Below are 15,564 nucleotides of genomic sequence, written 5' to 3'. Positions count from 1 at the left end.
TCTTTTCTTCTTGAAGTTTCCCAAATCTGCATTCTTCCCAAAAACTGGTATCTTATATCTATGGAAGCTATGGTTTTCTTCGTTCTCCACTGGATCATTCTCTCTTTATCTACAAAGGTAACAGTTTTGTCACTTTATTTCCGAAAGTTGTAATAAACATATTAAAGAGGTGAAGGAGTTTTTGAATAAACAGTTTAAGATGAAGGACCTTGGATTGTTGAAGTATTTCCTTGGAGTCGAGGTTGACCGAAAGGATGATTCCCTTATTCTTACACAGCATAAATACACTATGGATCTCCTTAATAAGACAGGGATGAAGGAATGTAAGCCCACTCCGGTTCCTATCCACCAAAGATTGAGTGCTGATGAGGGAGAACTATACTGCGATCCGACCAAATATAGGAGTGTTGTCGGCATGCTGCAATATCTCACATTTACTCGTCCGGACATTGTGTTTGTTGTTAATCAAGTGTCTCAGTTCATGCACCAGCCTAGAGTGCCACACATGGAGGCTATGAAGAAAATTTTAAGATATTTAAAAGGGACTGCAGAAGATGGTTTGATTTATAGAAAAAGAGCCACAACCGAGAATTTAATAATGGTTATGGCATATTCCAATGCCGACTGGGCTAGTGATCCCGATGAAAGGCGATCCATGTCTAGGTACTGTGTTTTATTGGGAGAAATCTTGTCTCTTGGAGTAGTCAGAAGCAAAAAGTTGTGGCGAGATCCAATACAGAAGCAGAGTATCGTTTTCATGGCTTTTGTTACTGCTTAATTTAATTAACTTGGATCAGACACTTGTTATATGATTTGGGGGAAATTGTACCTAAATCCCTACTTCTATGTGACAATGAAGGGGCTATCAATATCTCGTTCAATCCCATTCATCATGGAAAAACAAAGCATATTGAAATTGATCAGCACTTCATCAAACAAAAAATTGAAGATGACGAGATAGAGACCAGATATGTGCAGACTGAAGAACAGGTAAATGATTTGTTTACCAAGGGCCTCACGAAGCGAAGACTTTGGTATTTGAGAAGCAAGTTGTCTATGGTTTGGATTTGGGTTTGGGTTTGGATTTGGGTTTAACCACATTCAACTTGAGGGAGGCTATTAACGTGACTCGGGTTTGGGTTTGGATCGACCCATTATTGTGATGTATATTGTTATTTAGTATATTGTCTTAAATACCCCTCATTAAATCCTTTTGTATCATATGTAATCAGGGGTATTTTTTAGATGTATTTTATTTTAGCAGTTTCAATTATAAAAGAGACCAAGAGGCACCATTTTCCCAACTCTGGGAATCGTGTGATTACAGCCCCAAAACCTTCTTGTCCTCTTTCTCTTTACAGGCCTCTCATCCAAAAATCCACAACTCTTGCTTCAACTTCCAGCTTCCAAAGAGAACCCAATGTTAGTTGAATATCATGGATAGGGGTGGACATCAGGTACCCAGACCGAAATGAGTCGGGCCTGGGCTGCACATTGCAGACGCGTCCTGACTACAAATCAGGCACCTCCTAGGCCCATGCCAAATACATGGTTGAATGGGCCCAACCCTACCTCGCCTGACAAGAACCTGGTAACCCAAGCCCGATAATAATCACGTCGGGCTTATGACGGACCCTATTCAGGCTGGTCGGCCCTGCGTGATGTCCAACCCTACAAACAACAACAACTACGCCTTCATCCCAAAACAATTGGGGTCGGCGATATGAACCAAAAAAGAAAATCATTCTGGGTCTTCCACATGAATCCTTCTCCTCCAATCATTTCTATCCAATGTCATGTCCTCGGTGAGGTTCAAAGCATTCATTTCCTTTCCTATCATCTCTATTCAAGTCTTCTTAGGCCTACCCCGACCTCTTTTAACTAATATATTTTCTCATTTCTCCATCCTTCTAACTGGAGCATCATTAGGCCTTCGCCGAATATGTCCACCCATCGTAAACGATTCACTCTCATCTTATTTTCAATGGATGCAACGCCTACCTTCTTACGTATCTCCTCATTTCGAATCTTATCTTTTATTGTATTTCCACGCATCCATCTAAGCATACGCATCTCAGCTACACTCATTTTTTGAATATGATGTCTCTTGGCAACCCAACATTCTGTACCATATAGTAAAGCGGGCCTAATTGTTGTCCTATAAAACTTTTCCTTCAATCGCAATGGCATTCTACGATCGCACAACACGCCAATTGCACTTTTCATTTCATCCACCCAACCTTTATCCTATGATTTACATCTCCATCAATTTCTCCATACTTTTGAATGATAGATCTCAAATATTTGAAACAGTCATCCACCGGTATTTTTTGCTCACCAAGCTTCACTATACTCCCATCACTACTTCGTTGCTTACTAAACCGACATTCCATATATTTTGTCTTACTCTTACTCAACTTAAAACCTCTTGCTTCCAATGTTTGTCTCCATAATTCTAACTTAGCATTAACCCCAGCTCTAGACTCATCAATCAAAACAATATCATCAGCAAACAACATACACCACGACACATTTTCTTGAATTGATCTCGTAAGTTCATCCATCACTATAGCAAATAGAAAAGGGCTTAATGCAGACCCTTGATGTAACCCAGCCGTTATAGGAAAATTGGTTGTCACCCCTCCACAAGTGTGGGCATTGGTTACTATTCCTTCGTATATATCTTTACTTATACTAATGTACTTGAGAGAAACGCCTTTCTTTATCATTGTCCACCAGAGAATATCCCTAGGTACTCTATTGTATGCCTTCTCCAAATCAATAAAAACCATATGCAAATCTTTGTTCCTCTCTCTATATCTCTCAATAAGTTGTCTAAGAAGATGTATAGCTTCCATAATTGATCTTCCAGGCATAAAACTAAATTGATTCTCTGATATCATGACAACATTCCTCAACCTATACTCAATCACCCTCTCCCAAAGTTTCATAGTATGACTCATGAGTTGTATACCACAATAGTTTGTGCAATCTTGTATATCACCCTTATTCTTATATAGAGGCACCAAAGTACTCTGCCTTCACTCATTAGGCATCTTATTTGTCCGCATGATGTCCAACCCTAATCATGGATATTACTTGAGGAACTGAGTGACCCATACCATACATAAGACTCATCAAACAAAACCAGGCAGATGTGCTACTAAAAGAGAGTGAGGGAACTTGAAGGATGGTTCCTGAATAAGCATGCATATCCTGGAGACTTTTTTGTACCAATCGTTAACATACTCAGATTGGAAGAAGTATGTTGGAGCTCTATTGAGTTTGGACAATAAGCCATAATGCCAATTACTTGCCTAGGCAATCACAATGAAATTGCCTGAAAGAACTTGAGAGTGTACCATAGTTATATTTGTCATTATACTGTTGAGAGGTATTTTTGTCTTTTTTACACCCTCTTGTACATAATGGTCTTTCCTTGTTTTCTACAAGGACATTACTGCCTAGAATAGACTTGCAAATGCAAGCAATGTAGTGTTCAAATAGAATGCAAAGGGCATGGCATTCAGCTGTAAGATTTCATATTGCTCATAAGTCATAACCCCCTCTCTGTCTTTGACTCTTCATTCTCCCAAGTCCATCTTTCATTCATCTTCCTACAAAATCTACCACAATGTAGCTATAAGGTTATTAAGAAGAACAAAATAGAAAACCAAGTGAAGGGGCTTTAACATGAAAGTAGATATGCACTCAATAGTGCCTCCTTGGAAAGAGGACAAGAACAGCAGTAAATAGGACAGCTTCCACGGGATCATGAATTACAGATACAGGATTGTCATAATGGGAGGACATAAATGTTAAAATGTACTCATCAATTATTGTAATTAGATATATTTTATATATATAAAAGATGATACATATACATATATGGTATATATGTATATGTATCATCCTAATTATATATATAATATATATTTTTCTATATTAGTCGTAGGGGTACTTTAGTCATTTTATGCATATTCCATTTTGGAATATGATTGTATTTTCTCTTTTTATTTTTCCTTTTTTATTTTTTCTAAAATTATTTTTTGTGGTTTGCGCCACATAGGGGGCTCCCAAAGGAGTCGTTGGGAGCCCCCAACGGTCGCCACATTGGAGGACTCCCCAAAGAGTCGTTGGGGAGCCCCCAACGGTCACAAATGTGATTGTTGGGGGCTCCCAACGACTCCTTTGGGAGCCCCCTATGTGGCTCCTCAAAGGCTTATAAATAGGGGTTTTCCCCTTTGTATTTCTTACCTCTTAAAGGAGCTTTTGCTCCATTGTAATGGGTGTTACACCCTTCTTCTCTTCAATAATATTAACTTATGTCTTATAGGCATTTTTTCCCATTTTGTGGATTTATTTGTTAGCACATTATGTGCTTGTGTTTTCCCCTTTAATGGGTATATCCGCACTTCATGTGCATGTGTATTAGTTCATTATTGAACCTAATGTATTCAAAGCCGTTTCTTTACATGGTATCAGAGCAAGGTTGGGATCGAGTTGCTTTTTGTTGCATTGAGAAGCGTGCTATTCAAGAAAGTTTAAAGAAAAATGGTGAAGTCCTCATCTCGCTCTTTTGTTTCTTAAAATTATTTGGTATGCATTGTATTTCTTTAAGTATTGTGCATTATGTTTTTGGGTTCTTAACATTTCATTGAACTTTCTTAAAGATATGTTTTGCATATGTGATCTCTTTGTCATTATGATTTTGGGTTCTTAACATTTCATTGAACCTTTTTTCGTATATTATTCTTTTTCGTATGTCTTTTCTTGAAAGTCTTTTATTGATAAATTCTAAAACCGATGAACTTGTTTTTCGAATAATTAAATATGTGATTGCTCAAAACATGGTCTAATGGGTCGATAATTTTTGAATTTTTTGGATATGACCATTGGAATTTTTGAATTTATACCTAATTTTGGTTGTAAGAATACCGTTTATATGAAAAATAAGTCTTTTAAGAAAATTATGTTAAAAGAAAAATATTTGTGAGATATGTAGCTTTGCTCACATACTCTCATCATAATTGTGGGTTCTTATTAAAGGTATGTGTTTATTCTCTAAAAATGTCCTATATGAGGCTTTTCATAATATCGTGATTGACATATATTAACTATGAAAAAATCCTTATTAATGTTTTATTTTCTTACCTAATGGGTTCTTTTCATATGAGCAATATTTGATTAAGAAGGCATTTTATATTAAGTTTTAAAATGATCTCATGAAATATGGTTATTTACTTTACATTCTTCAATTCAATTTCAAGAATGTGTTTTATTATAAAATTTATGGTCTTCATCAATGTTGTTGCATACTTATTACATTAGAAGCTGGTTATAATCTATTAAGTCATATGTTTTTAATAATATTATGAATTTTTGTTTATAGATTTATGCCATAACGCAATCCTATTATTCCTTTTTTATTGGAATTTTCTCCACTTTAATGAAGTTTTCCATCTTCCTTTCATATGTACCCTCTTTTGGGGATTTGTTTTTGTTGGATCTCTCTTTGAGAGGCCTTTTTATCCTTGTGAATCTTCTTATAAGTATATGCTCTTTGAGAAGATTTCATGATTGTTATAAGCTTCTTCTTAAAATAACAATATTGGTTTTTATGAGACTTTTTAAATATCACCATCTTTATGAATGCTTGAGAGCTTTCTCTCTCTCTTTTCAATAAGAGTTGTTTATATTGCCTTCTTTAGAGCTTGTGTTTGTTTTTGTCCCTTAGTGGACTTGTAAGATTGTTTCTTTTATCATTGTAAGTGCTTCCGCAATATCTTGGTACATGTTGTCCTAAATTTACACATTTAAGATTATTGCAATTTTACATCTTGGTATGCATATAATTGCAAATTATAAAGGCTTGATTTGTTTCTTGGATTATTCCAAATCTTTTCTCACACATGACATTGCTTAAATATTTCATGTTGTGTTTATTAAGTCTTTTGATAATGACTTCTTTTTAAGGAATTAATCATGATTGAACATAATTTCGTGTTTATGCAAACTTATTGTTATAAGGCATATTGTTGTGATTAATTATGTTGGACCTTTGAATTGTTCCTCTTTGTAAAATCACATATTTGGAAAATAATTTCCCTAAGTGTTCATTGCCTTTTTATGGCATTTATTTTTATCCATCACAAGTTATATGATGCATCAATCCTTTTTGTACGGCCTTATTGTTATATTAGAGATGGTTGTTGAGGTGAGTTATGGGCACCTTGTGTTATGTCATTTTAGATTGTCCACTTACCATATTAAAGATGGTTGTTGAGGTGAGTTATGGGCACCTTGGGACTCTAAAAATATAATCTCTAATTATGAGTGTGTCACTCGTTTCCTCTTTTTTGGCCATTGATCTTATGGATGCTCTTACTTATATATAAATGTGATGGATATATGGTGTTTAAAATCTTAAATGTTTTAAGGTATATTAAAATCAAGATTTTTGGGATTATTGCCCAATCTTTTATTGTTTATGAATCTTATGAGTGCATTTGCACATTTGTGATTTCGTGCTTTTTGTGCACAAGTGTTCCAAGTGTTCTTGGTGTGCGTATGTTCACACATTTATTCTCACGAATATTGTTCTATTGGTTATATTCAAGGTTTTATTTATATGTTTATCATTACAAGTTTTATTGCCTCAAAAGTCTTCTCATTTTATAACTCTTATCTAAGTGTCATCATATGTAGACAAGAATTTTATTACACCTTTGTGTGTTGGTAGCCCTTTGTTGGCTTTGTTCTCTTGGTCTAGTAGCTAAACACACTTGTCTTGAGTGTTATTATATGTAGACAATGCACGTTGATTCACACCATGGTGTGTGATCTTTAGTCCATGTTGGCATTTGTGTCCTTGTTCTAGTCGCTGAGATGTATGCCCATGGTTGGCTTCTTTCACTCATTTCAAGTGTCATTTTACGTAGGCAAGAGATGTATTGTGTTTTAACCCATGGTTGGCTTGATACTCTTGTTCTAGTAGTTGAACATACTTGTTTTTTAGTGTATTTTTACATTGACAAGAGATGTTTTTGGTCCATGTTGGTGTGTATTCTCTTGTTCTTGTCATTAATACACTCATTTCAAGTATTATTACATGTAGACAAGAGGTGTTTGTACACACTTTTATGTGTGTCTTTTGGCCTTTAATGGCATTATGATTATATTCTTGTTCTAGTAGCTTATACACTTGATTTGTGAGTTTTGGAGGACTAATGAGGTAATTGCTTGTAGTGAATGAATTATTGTTGAAATTTGTGAAATTGCATTCATATTTTGTCTTTTAAAGATACAAGTGAATCATATCATTAATATGCATATTTTAAAATCAAATTGATTTGTTGGTCACCTCTTATATTTGATATGCAAAATGAGTTTTTTATAATTGCAATCATTTAAGTAAGATGTTCCTACATGTGTAAGGTTCTCTACTCAAATAACACTCATTATTTTGCCTCTTAAGTGGACTTAAAACCTTTTGAACTCTTGTGTTTTATACACCTTTTTTTATGCTCTTGAGCATTTTCCTCTTGAAATCATCTTCCAAAGAATTGCTAAAATCAATAACACTTGTCTTTCTATCTTACAGGCTCAAGTAATATTACTTGACTAAAGTATGATTGGATTTGTTGGTCACCTCTTATATTTGATATGCAAGAAATTGATTTGTTGGTCACCTGTTATATTTGATATGCAAAATGAGTTTTTTATAATTGCAATCATTTAAGTAAGATGTTCCTACATGTGTAAGGTTCTCTACTCAAATAACACTCATTATTTTGCCTCTTAAGTGGACTTAAAACCTTTTGAACTCTTGTGTTTTATACACCTTTTTTTATGCTCTTGAGCATTTTCCTCTTGAAATCATCTTCCAAAGAATTGCTAAAATCAATAACACTTGTCTTTCTATCTTATAGGCTCAAGTAATATTACTTGACTAAAGTATGATTGGAGCATGTTCATTAATGACTCTTTTAAGTATTGATTCATTTCATAATATTATATGCATATGTTCATCATGGCCTTTTAGGCCCTCATTCAATAAAGTTTATGTAACTTATGCCTTTTCGTAGGCTTCTTGTGGTGTCTCTTAGCGGACCATTGTGTTATTCCCCATTATGGGGTTGTGTTTGTCCAATGTTGGACCTTATGAATGTATTATGCATTCTTGTAATTCATTTCCGCTCTCTCTTTATCATGATATATGCTTTTGAAATATTGGTCTTCTAAATTTTCTTTTCATGCTAAAGTGATTATCCTATCATGTGCCTCAAATTACTATGCATAAGTCATATTTTTGCACCATTGTTTTCTGGGTGAGTCATCTGATATGGTTTTCATTAATTCATCTTGTTAGGAATGCTTCATTTGAGTAAAGTGCAAAGATATTTTTTACTTGTTTTTTGTTGTTATTCCACAAGATCTTGGAGATGGGATAAAAAGAAGTAACTTGGATAGATCTGGAAATGTGTTCACCGTTAAAAGACAATTGGAGGAAGGCATTTGCAAATTTTAATGGCATCCTTACCGAAGCCTCTTAGAGTCTTGCCTCTTGGAGTCTTGCGACCTTTTTCAATCTTTTTGTTTCCCCACGCAAAGTTTGAGGGGGGGGTGTTAAAATGTACTCATCAATTATTGTAATTAAATATATTTTATATATATATATATAAAAGATGATACATATACATATATGGTATATATGTATATGTATCATCCTAATTATATATATAATATATATTTTTCTATATTAGCCGTAGGGGTAGTTTAGTCATTTTACGCATATTCCATTTTAGAATATGATTGTATTTTCTCTTTTTATTTTTCCTTTTTTATTTTTTCTAAAATTATTTTTTGTGGTTTGCGTCACATTGGAGGACTCCCCAAAGAGTCGTTGGGGAGCCCCCAACGGTCACAAAACCGTTGGGGGCTCCCAACGACTCCTTTGGGAGCCCCCTATGTGGCTCCTCAAAGGCTTATAAATAGGGGGTTTTCCCCTTTGTATTTCTTACCTCTTAAAGGAGCTTTTGCTCCATTGTAATGGGTGTTACACTCTTCTTCTCTTCAATAATATTAACTTATGCCTTATAGGCATTTTTGCCCATTTCGTGGGTTTATGTGTTAGCACATTATGTGCTTGTGTTTTCCCCTTTAGTGGGTATATCCGCACTTCATGTGCATGTGTATTGGTTCATTATTGAACCTAATGTATTCAAAGCCGTTTCTTTACAATAAATTCACATTTACTATTACATAAATGACACTAAGAAAGCCAGCTAAGAAAGAAATGCAACCATCTTTCTTTGTTTCAACAATCATGATATTAAACAATAATAGAAAAGGAAACTTCTAGATAATAAGAAAATACATTATTAGTATAGCATTATATCAAATATTTTCTAATGTGTACTTACAATGATATCTTGGGCGCTATGTAACAGGATCTTTTCTAAAAGGACAATGCACCCATGTCGCACCCACATCCGTGGACGTGCGTGCGACACTTGGGCATGGCTTCTGCAGTGTCAGTGCCGTCAACCACACCGGGGTCTGTTTCTATCCAAAACTGAACTCAGTTAACCCTAACCAAGTACAGTTTTATCTAATAGTATATACATAAATATGTACACACACGCACATTATATATATATATGCACCCTTTCACCCAAAATTTTTGAAACTGTCGTGTCGCACCCACACTTATGTGACACAGCTTGGAGGTTACAGTGATGGAAGCATGGAAGGGTGGAAATATCAAAGTGACCCAACTAGATGAGGTATGCATCTAAATTGAACACCCATACCTATGTAGTATGTTGAAATATCTTGGTACACGTACAACATACACGGCATTTAGCTTCATAATGGTACAATAAAAGGACAAAGAAGCAAAGGAACAGAAAAAGATAACAAAAAGAATCAGAATTTGATAATGAATCAAAAATCACTAAAAAGTCAACAAAAATGGCATCTAAAACTTCATCATGTAAATTAAGGTAAAACAAGAGAAAGATCTGACTATAAAAAATCCTTACACTGTTCTGGTTTAACTGCATCCACTTCAGCCCCTTTGTGCTCGACAGAGTTCCTGCTGTCAATGATGTCCAAAGAACCAAATTTCTGCTCAAGAGGATCTCTGTCAGATAATGGAACAGGAAAATTTCTCGTCTTCTCAATCTTAGTAACTTCAGTTTCACCATCCCAAATTTCAGCATCACCCTCATCAGGGTTATCAGGGTTAGAAGATTCCAAGTTTGGAAAGGTAGTAGCTGACAACGAATTTAAATTAGAACAGTCAGATCGATCAGATACTGGAGTTGTTGTTTCAGTAACATCAACTATGGACACCATTTCCTTATCACTTTTCAACTCTTCTTTACTGGTCTTAGTAAACTTCTCTCCTTCAATGAGAATATCCTTGTAACCTGACGCTTGCAGCTCAGACTCCGTGACAGGAGTTGGATGATGTAATGGTTCAGGCGAACTCTCGACGAAACCGTCTGGCAAAGAGTCCACTTCTGGAAGTTGGTTTTTCAGTGAACCATCCATTGAGTCAACACATTTGCATCAATGACTTCCCGTTTCAAGTCGATTATGCTACAAATAATCTGTCAAACAAAAAATAAGATCCTCTATGAACCTTCCAAGCATGAATTTGATGGTCAGAAGAAAAACAATGGCATGAAAATTTAGTTTCTACTCATTCATTTTTATTAGAAAAACAAGCTGAAACCATAGTTTCATCAGTGCCATCCTCTATTTGTCAACAAAATCTTTTGGAGTCAGCAAAACAACACAAGTAATGCTGATTATGAAAAGTAAATTCATGGATAGACCTTGTGATTGGACAAAAAGAGGGAAGAGGAAAAAAAATGGAGCTGATTTGGTGATACATTCTCTATGTAGTCAAAAGCGTTATAGGCGGTGCTTAGTTGGTAGACCCCTAGAAATACTAGTCAAGTGTTGAGGAATGTAATATTCATATCACAAATGTTTATGCTACCCTCTTTTGTCTTTGTACATATGTTTATTATAGAGGGGTACATTTGTAACTTAGCTATAGGGATTATAGTCAATAACTTTTGTCTTCTAGTGTAACCCTAAGGGGTCGCCCCATAAGTGTTGTATTCTCTAATTCTTTTAGTACTAATGAAGTTTCTAAGCCTTCTCTATCTTCTTCTTGTTCCTTTCTTATGCTTTATTGGTGCCAATGCTTGAATATGGTATCCGAGCCATACCAAACTCAAATAAGAGATTGAAGGAGGGTTCTCATCGCGAAGGAGACTTCATTCTGCATCGACCAGATTTCTCCCTCGGATTGTGTGCTGCTGACATCATCAGACCTTCAGTCATCTGGCTGGGTTGGTAGAATCTGACTGTTTTGTGTTGAGGATTCAATAGTTATTGATTTTAGAAGATTATCAAATCAAGAATTGTTGGATTAGGTGGAATATTGAATTTTCTACATATTTTCCAATATTTTCTGGATTGGGTATGGTTTTCTGTCCAGATTTCTGAGCATATCGACAGTTTTTTAGTGCTCTATTTTACTGCATTTGGGTCATTTTTGGTAGAGAATCACATTGAGAGTGATTTTGGGTGATATACACTTGGTATTTGGGAATTTTGTGTGTATGGGACGGTAATCATGTTTTTGTGATTTTGGATGTGCTGGTCAGTATCAGCAGGGTGTGCTACTGTGCTGTTATTGGCAGAACTGAGTATAGAAGGGTTATATTGGCTTACTGTGAGTGCTGTTGTGATTTGAGTGGGTCGGCTTTTTAGTCCTTTGGATATCTATTTTGCTGTTGTGCTTTTGCCTTTGGATGTCCTGAGCTGCATTAGTTGTGGTCAGCATACTTTGCATTGGTTTGTGTGCTGTAGATATTTCCTGTGCAGGCCTACTGAATTTTTTTAGTTTGAAAATAAGATGAGAGAGAATCGTTTACGGTGGTTTGGACATATTCGGTGAAGGCCTAATGATGCTCCAGTTAGAAGGATGGAGAAATGGGAAAATATATTAGTTAAAAGAGGTCGGGGTAGGCCTAGGAAGACATGGATGGAGGTGATAGGAAAGGATATGAATGCTTTGAACCTCACCGAGGATATGGCATTGGATAGAAACGATTGGAGGAGAAGGATTCATGTGGAAGACCCAGAATGATTTTCTTTTTGGTTCATATCGCCGACCCCAATTGTTTTGGGATGAAGGCGTAGTTGTTGTTGTTGTTGTTGTTGTTGTTGGAGGTTGTGATGAGTATAGAGAAGGGAGCCTCAATTCAGCTTATACCCATGAAACTTGAAGGGACCAATTATGCCTATTGGTTAGATTTGATGGAGGCAGTGATTGATGGAAAGGGTTTAGGAGAATATCTACTCTGGATTATAAGCATGGTTGTCAATTGAGGAAGCGGGAGCAGGAAGCGAGGCACTTTCAAAATTTTAGAAAGCGAAAAGCGTGGGACCACTTAGGAGCGAATCGGGAATCGTCTCAGAAGCAACCTAGGAAGCGAGGGAGAAGCAAAAAAAATAAATAAAATAAATAAAAAATACAAAAAAATGAAAAAATGGGGGAAGTGTGATGGGAAGCGCGTTTCCCATAAAAGGGAAGTGTGTTTCCCATTAAAGGAAAGTGTGCTTCCCATAAAAGGGAAGCGCGCTTCTTCGCGCGTTTCAGAAGCGCAACGTTTCACGCTTTGGGGAAGCGTGTTTCCCCACTTACCTAGGTGCTTCCGGTAACTCTGATTATGAGTCAGCGATGAAGGAATGAAAAATGAATAATGCAAGGGTGAAGTCCTGGATTCTTGGCTCGGTAGAGCAAAGGATTGCTATGAACATTTCCAAGTTTCAAGAAGCCAAGATGCATGGGGCTATTTGAAACAAGTGTACATGCAAGAGAACTGGGCAAGGCAATACCAGTTAATACAAGACTTAAGGCCTTTTAAGCAGGAAAATAAATCTATTCAAGACTTCTATTTTGAGATGCAACAACTGTATGACTCACCTGCATCAATGGAAAGCAACAAGAAGTGCAACAAATGCAATGATTGTAAAACCTATATGGGCACAAAAAGTCAAGTTAAGGAGATTGTAAAGGTGATAGAGTTTCTTATGGAGCTGTAATGGGTTTTTTTTTGCCATGCTCTTTAGCAGCGGTCAGCGACAACCGCTAAATAGCATTTTTTCTGCCACATCGATGCACAGCGCATGTCCAACCTTTCGTTTGACAAAAGGGTGTTCGACAATACACCCTTTGTGTGTATGTGTGTGTATATATATATGGGGTAATGTTTGCTATCCTCGTGAGTAAGGAACCCTCTAGTGAAAATTTATAATATTTTTACCTTTGGATCATGTTTCTTTGATGTATATGTCACATTTTATAAGGGTTCAAAATCAATGGCCTACAATGTATCAAATTTTTAAACATAAAAAAAACACATTTCTACATTGAAAAACTATGATCCAAGGGTTGATTCCTCTCTCTCTCTCTCTCTCTCTCTCTCTCTCTCTCTCTCTCTCTCTCTCTCTCTCTCTCTCTCTCTCTCTCTCTCTCTCTCTCTCTCTCTATATATATATATATATATATATATATATATATATATATATATGTGTGTGTGTATCACTTTTAGTGTTTGACAGAAAAAATCATTAGAAACAAATTAACATGCACATATATATAAAACATTAAAATTAGCACCCCTCCTTTCGTATTTTTAAAAAATATAATAATAAAAGATGATTAAATTGCCCTTTCGCCTAGGAAAGGGCTGAGTTGTCAGTCGAGGAAGCGGAGCGAGAAGTGATTCAGGAAGCGAAAGCGGGAAGTGAGGCACTTCTAAAATTTTAAGAAGCGGAAAGCGCGGGACGACTTAGAAGCGAATCGGAAATCGTCTCAGAAGCAAGAAGGGAAGCGAAGAGGGAAGTGACCTAGGATTCGAGTGGGAAGCGAGTAGGAAATGAGTTTTCCCGATATTGGGCAAAAAAAATGTTAAAGGCTCCAAGCCCCCCAAAAAATGAAAATTTACTTCCTGATATTGGGAAGCGAAGCGTTTCCAGTAACCCTAAGCGAGGGCAGCTTAGTTACTGACTAGGCATCCTAGTGGATGCTCAGTCAACAAAGTTGGTATTCTTTAAGGTGCCCACCTATGAATTGCAAAGCCTAGGCGTTTTACTTACCCCTAGGCTGACTACAGATTAGTCAGCACCTAGTCGGTGCTTTTTACTGCATATTCTTTATATCAGTTAAACAATCAGCCGACAATGAAGCATTTGCAGAAAAGTATCTCTATCATACCCATATTCGGACAGGCGCTAAGGGGCACGCTTGAAGAGAGAGAAACTATCTCTTTGTATCAATGAACATTCAATAGAGGCCCATAGCTTTACCGTACTCCCTCATTCCAAAGTAAATGCTGAATCAACAGACAATCAACCAAGAAAAAACCATACAAGCATTTAGGTTAAACACAAACTCCATCCAATATCAACTCAACGAGAAAACCAATTTCACACCCGATCATCACCACCATCATCATAATAACAATAAGAATACTAATAATATCAGAATCAAACAATCACACCGAAAAGAAATCCGGACTCTGGATTCCGCAACGCCAAAGATGAAACACCAAATTCGCTCAATCGAATCACACTCAAGCAAGTGATAATTGATATAGAGAAGATTACATGAACGTTTACAGATATCATTACGGGTGGATTATGTTCCCATGACGAAACTGTATTCCGAACTATTGGAATGATATAAATCGAAACCCTCAAAAATCAAACAATAATGGATGCACGCACACGCGGAATCACGACGGAAATGACAAAAATAAAGAGAAAAAAAAATGCATACTTTATAGGAGAAGGGAGGAACTAAAGACTAGTCCTCAATGGAACGCCATCGAACCAGAATGAAAACCGAGAGACGGATTCGGGATGAGAGAAGAACCACAGCGTATGGGCAAAGTTGAGAGAAGGCGCACTTGGCACAGCGGCGAATCTAGGCAGACTAAGAAGTCCCCTTCCGGGGCACGTGCGGGAGTGGGGAAATATGTGAAAATGCTGTATTGAATATGCAAAACGGAATCTTCTCACACACTTGCAAACAGGGGGAAATTTTTCATATGAAAAGCATTCATGTCTTTGGGACAAATCACATCGGGTTAGGTACCATGCAGGGGTGATAACGGATGGGGTCCATCCTACCCGACCTCTGACGTCCCGAACCAATTATACCCAGCCCGACCCAATCTTAGTAGACTCAGGTCTAAAATGTAGACCCGCAATGAAAGCAGGTCGGTTTTTGGGTTTTGTAAATGAAGACTTGAACCAGTTTGGGTTCGGCCCGTGTTTTATACCCGACCCAAAGGATCTCACGTAACGTAAAACTGAACCAACTTTAACTCTACCTGATTATGTGCCCGGACTCATTTTATTCTTGAACTAACCCGAACCCGAGCCACTTTGTACCCGAATCGACCTGAACCCGAGTATGTTTTATACATGAACGTCGCGACCTCAATTGAACACATTGAAACCCCGCCC

The 15,564-nt window shown here is 36.7% G+C and overlaps 1 protein-coding gene across 1 annotated transcript in view; it reads right to left on the bottom strand.

The window, feature by feature from the left end:
- Positions 1–15,041, bottom strand: part of LOC149839615 (alpha-taxilin-like protein) — a 152,695-nt gene extending 137,654 nt beyond the window's left edge. Inside the window, exons 1-2 of the mRNA XM_090002677.1 lie at positions 14,873–15,041; positions 10,047–10,619 (exon numbers count right to left, since the gene is read on the bottom strand). Coding sequence (XP_089858803.1) covers positions 10,047–10,560 — 514 coding nt within the window. The 5' untranslated portion in view covers positions 10,561–10,619; positions 14,873–15,041. The remainder of the gene's footprint in view (positions 1–10,046; positions 10,620–14,872) is intronic.
- Positions 15,042–15,564: the final 523 nt, after the last annotated feature.

Source organism: Nuphar pumila, chromosome 4 (assembly GCF_984573655.1).
Source record: "Nuphar pumila chromosome 4, dmNupPumi1.hap1.1, whole genome shotgun sequence".
Classification (NCBI taxonomy): domain Eukaryota; kingdom Viridiplantae; phylum Streptophyta; class Magnoliopsida; order Nymphaeales; family Nymphaeaceae; genus Nuphar; species Nuphar pumila.
Note: the sequence above shows the minus strand (reverse complement) of the source record. Positions and strands in the feature narration are given on the sequence as shown.